This window comes from Limulus polyphemus, unplaced genomic scaffold (assembly GCF_000517525.1).
Source record: "Limulus polyphemus unplaced genomic scaffold, Limulus_polyphemus-2.1.2 Scaffold342, whole genome shotgun sequence".
In the NCBI taxonomy this organism is placed as follows: Eukaryota; Metazoa; Arthropoda; class Merostomata; order Xiphosura; family Limulidae; genus Limulus; species Limulus polyphemus.
In genome coordinates, this window is record NW_013665952.1 from 486,377 (window position 1) to 491,746 (window position 5,370).

The window sequence follows — 5,370 nt, forward strand, 5'->3', positions numbered from 1 at the left end:
ACTCCTCCTATTTCGAGAAATCAAGCGTGACGTGACACACGTGTTTCCCCCCACCCCCTTTTCTTTCTTTCTTTTTCTTCTTCTTCTTTATATAGGTTAGATTATAAGGCTTAATTTGAAAACACACTAATCAACGCAAATCTGTCAAACTGTATTCAGAAGTGATCACTGCTGTTTTTATTTCATTCTTTTTTCAGGAGCATTTCCTCTCTTAAAACCAAACATTGTGCCAGACTAATGTGCTTCAACTATTCACTATCGTTGTTCTTCAATTATTAGTTCTCACAGTCGGATAGGTATAGCGGATTTTTCATTCTATCGTAGGAGACTGCCCTGCTCCTTTCCTGCCACGAGAAAAATGTAGATGATATAAGTTAACCTCTTTTCTACCACCCAGTTCTTATTGGGTTTTACTCAAAAATAGATGACATTTGCTGTTGTGAAATATTTAATAGAAAAGGAATTACATATTATGCAGCACAATCTGTACTGGATTTTTTCCCGTAATTTAAACTGTAAAACCAGTTTTGCCACGAGTTAATGATTGCAATCAACATTTATCACATTAGAGAAGGGTTCAATTTTATGTTATTTGAATTCAGTAATAGTAAATATTACAAAAATGAACACACACGCAAGAGAGCTTATTAATCTTCATTACGGTGTAAGACAATTAAAATACTAAAGCTATTAAACCATTTATGTCGTTGTTTACTGATGTATTATAATAAAATTAGTGACATTTTATAAGAGCGATGTTCCGGGTCCCGTGCTGACCTTGAACTATTTCCCCCATTGTTGATCGTGTCTAGTCTGACGCTTCTGGTGACCCAAAATTTCTTGACACTCCAGTTTCTATTGTAAAAAGCTTCTGCAAAGGACGATTAGGTCAGTCTAAGTCCACAGATTTGATAAACTTTTCAGTGACTTACCCCTCACGTGGATGTCAGTTTCCAATACCATTGCTAAGCAGATAACAGGAAAAAAAGCTTCATCAGTCTTAGTCCACACATTTGATAAACTTTTCAGTGACTTACCCCTCACGTGGATGTCAGTTTCCAATACCACTGCTAAGCAGATAACAGGAAAAAAAGCTTCATCAGTCTTAGACCACACATTTGATAAACTTTTCAGTGACTTACCCCTCACGTGGATGTCAGTTTCCAATACCATTGCTAAGCAGATAGCAGGCAAAAAAAGCTTCATCAGAGGACTTGATGTGCATGTGATCGAATGAAATTGTTGTGATTTTTTTCTTTCTTCATCTGCTTTTATTACGAAAACAACCATTGATTTCGAGATGAAGATAAAAGCTTGTAATCGTTTGCATTGTGAGCCTTCGCCAGTTTCACATTGTTATTCATTATCTAGTTACTAATGTTACCGGGAGTATGCCCAGTTTTATTATAATAAAGTTTTGGGTTGGAGAGTTGTCTTTCGTGGCCATATCCTTCGTTTTGATAATGAAGGCGTTGTTGTGGATTGGACTGGGATCCAGTTCCGGAGCCCATTTTGTCCTAAAATCTCTGCTGTGTAAGAATTTCTGCTCCCATTAAAAACATTAAAGACTTACTTCTTTAAAATATCGTGTCTCTTGGTTTTACTTCGTTTAAAAGTAACTCGCTATATGAATGTTTCTTTTCAGAAAGGTTGTGATGTGATATGCCAACCATAAGCTCACCTATATATAGAAGGTGAAAATAAGTAGAATCGACGAGTAGTCAAGCCTACGAAAACCGTTATCTGAAGATAATAGAATTTTAAACAGTTTAGAGTATATATATATATATCCAAATTATAAAAACATGTTTAAAACTTGCATTGAAAAGTCATCGCTGTTTTCTTCTTGATGTGGTTATCAAAATGTGAAATTAAATCTGTGATATCTCTTGTAAATTTACAGATGAAAAGTTGAAGAAGATTTTATACAAACGATTTCATTGAAATACCAAAAGTTTAAAGGGAAAAATAAAACTTATCACATATCAAATTTGTCTGAGGTCATACTTACACCAAATAAACCACCAGGGCTTGCATTTTGGGCATAGATCAACAAGAGACTACAAAACTTTAAAGTATATTTAAGCGAGAAAAGCCTTAAGATTAAAATAAGTATTTTGCCATTTATTAAGATATAATACCGCCATAATGCCCAAAGAAATGAATAGTTCAAGGTTTAGGCTAGGTGTTAGACATTGTATACAATATACAACCAATAATCTCAATCTCTCTCAAAAATCAGTATAAATCATAAACGCCTAGTCACATCAATTGATTTTGCTTGTTCAGGTTGGTTTATCTGAAATCCCAGTTTTTCTCTCTCAAACACCAAGATACATACCAGACATATTTTTCATAATATCATATCTTTTTTTTTGAACGACCATCTTTCAAACATGATTATAAATTACAAACGTTGTTCTAATAATACTAAAAGATTTTTTTCTTTTGCTTAGGTTGTTTTCTTTTGAATTACAATTTCTTTGGAATGTCACTATAGATAATGATATTTGGATTTGCTCAGGTTGGTTTTTGTTGAATCAAGCACAATCTCCTTCAAGCATCAATATAATTTATATGACAGACAGAAATTTATTCATATCAAATGTGTTCTCTTTTGTTATTCAGGTTGATCTCCCTTTCAAGCGTCATTATATTTAACGTGCACAATTCAAATTACATCTAGAATCCTACTTTTCTTTAATAATATTAAATGTTTTTTATTGTTTTTTTTGAAGATCTAGTTTACAAACACTAGTGTCATTCATGGTGCTCTGCGAATTTCCCATATGTTAAGTGAATTTTTTTGGTGCTCATTCAGACGAATGTTCCCGTCCTTTCAAGTGCGTGTATACGGTATGGACGCTCTGACAGAATATATGATGATGATGGACTTCGTTCCAGTGGATGACAAGCGGTACAGGTATTCCTTCCAAAGGTAGGATATCTTGTATAGCAGATTTATAAACTTGCAAACTGAAAACTTTTGATAAGTGGTTTATCCCCATTGCTCACTAATCCTACTTCGAAAGGTACTGGTGTGACCCATAGTTAACGTGTCTGTACTGTTGGTGTGACCCATAGTTAACGTGTCTGTTCTGTTGGTGTGACCCATAGTTAACGTGTCTGTACTGTGAATCAGAGGGTTCCTGATTTGCGATTTGTTTTCGCAGAAATACGCTTGGCATTTTAGGCCATGGGTACGCTATAGGAGTGGCAGTCAAATTCCATTGTTCAGTCAGACTAGGGTAGTCCAAGAGTTAGCGGTGGGTGCTATTGACTAGGTGCTTTCCCTATAGTTTTTCTGCTCAAAATTAGGGACAAGTACGTGCAGATAGCTATTTGTGTAACTTTGCTTGAGAACGAAAAAAACCAAAAAACTATCTACATAGGTTAAAAATCTCGGCAGTTAAACATTCACTTGAGCTGAGAAAAACTTGTCATTGCTGATTCATAAATTTGTGTCAAACTTGGTTCTCCACTACTGCAAGTATTATGAAAGTTACTTTTATTAGACTAAATCGATCACAAAACTATGTCTGACTGGTCCTCTTATTACACAAATCAATAGCGATTAGGATTTTTACTATGCGTAGTAGGAATGTAACTGTATATGTTTTACTCATTAATAAAATTAAACAACGAAAAGTTTGGTTTGAATTTCGCGTAAAGATACACGAGGGATATCTGCGTTACCGTTCCTAATTTAGCAGTGTAAGAAGGCAGCTACTTATCACCGCCAACTCTTGGGCTATTCTTTTACCAACGAATAGTCACATTATAACGCCCCTACGGTTAAAAGAACGAGCATGTTTGGTGGGATGGGGATTCGAACCCGCGACCCTCAGATTGCAAGTTGAATGCCCTAACAACTTGGCCACGCCGGACCAACAACAAAGCAGAGGTAGATAAAAATGCTTTCTACACCCTTACTAAATGAATTTATTTTCAAAATGTCAACTTCAGACAAAGAAAAAAGCCGAAACTTTGTAAAATAAATCCATTTAGTAAGAGTGTAGAAAGCATTTTTATCTATATTTTCCGTTGTTTAATTTTACTAATGAATCTCACTCTTAAAAGAGTACTATCTTTGACGAAATTTTGTATTAAGTTCAATTAAATTTCATTCACGCACTAGATAATACAATATATTGTAAATAAGTAATCATTTTAACTATAATCAATTTAGTATATGAAAAGAAGACCCCAAAAATGAAAAAAACAGCATGTTTATTCCCATTGAATATCCTCTAACAGGAAAGACGTATTAATAAAAAAAAAAGAAACAAACATATATATATATATATATATGTCTAATATTTCTTGAAGAAGACTTTCTCTATACGGTTTGTATTTCGTCTTAAAATTTTTGTGAATTTACTTACAATTTAGTTATAACAATAATATTAATATCCAAAGCATGAACGTAAACGTTGAAGAATAAACAGTTTAAATAAAGATCATTGTAAATTAAATCCCAACATTGTAAAATGTCAAGTGTATTTCTGTATCTTACGTTATTTGGTGTTATATTAAAACATTATATTTTAACTAGGATTTTCCAATATTGCCACAAATACTCACCTATAAAAATATCTTCACATAAATGTCACGTATTATACATTACAAGCACTTTCCTAGTTATCAACATTTGATTCAGTTAATCTTACCATACAATACAAGCACTTTCCTAGTTATCAACATTTGATTCAGTTAATCTTACCATATAATACAAGCACTTTCCTAGTTATCAACATTTGATTCAGTTAATCTTACCATACATTACAAACACTTTCCTAGTTATCAACATTTGATTCAGTTAATCTTACCATAAGCCATAAACTAGAGATTCCGACTTATTTCTATATATACAGGATATGAAATGATTTAATTTACCAAATAGTTAAATAAATGTGATAAATATGCAGAGTGTGGTAATTTTAGTCTCATATTGATATAATTGTGTGGTAATTAAAGTGTTATACTAGGATTAAGTTGTGGTAATTGTAGTCTCAGGGTTGGGATCAAGATGTGATAATTTAAGTATCATGCTGGGATCACAGTGAGGTAATTCTAGCCTTATGCTGGGATCATAGTGTGGTAATTTAAGTACTATACTGGGATCACAGTATGGTACCTCCAGTGACATGTTGGGATAACAGTGTGGTAATACTAATCTCATGCTGAGAATATCAGGAATGTGTTAAAACAATGATATATTAAGTATAATGATTGGTTTAAATGACGTAGTTCCATATGTTACGTATTAGAATTTCAAATGGTCTAGAAAAAAAAAGAGTTAAATGATAATTCGAATTTAGTAATTAAATTGTACTTTGGATTAGTAGTTAAATAAATGCAATATATATA

At 33.1% G+C, this 5,370-nt stretch overlaps 1 protein-coding gene across 1 annotated transcript in view; it reads left to right on the forward strand.

Moving 5' to 3' along the window:
* LOC106457529 (T-box transcription factor TBX1-like) overlaps positions 1-5,370 on the forward strand; it is a 51,654-nt gene that overhangs the window by 29,704 nt on the left and 16,580 nt on the right. The window contains exon 3 of the mRNA XM_013916958.2: positions 2,822-2,938. Coding sequence (XP_013772412.2) covers positions 2,822-2,938 — 117 coding nt within the window. The remainder of the gene's footprint in view (positions 1-2,821; positions 2,939-5,370) is intronic.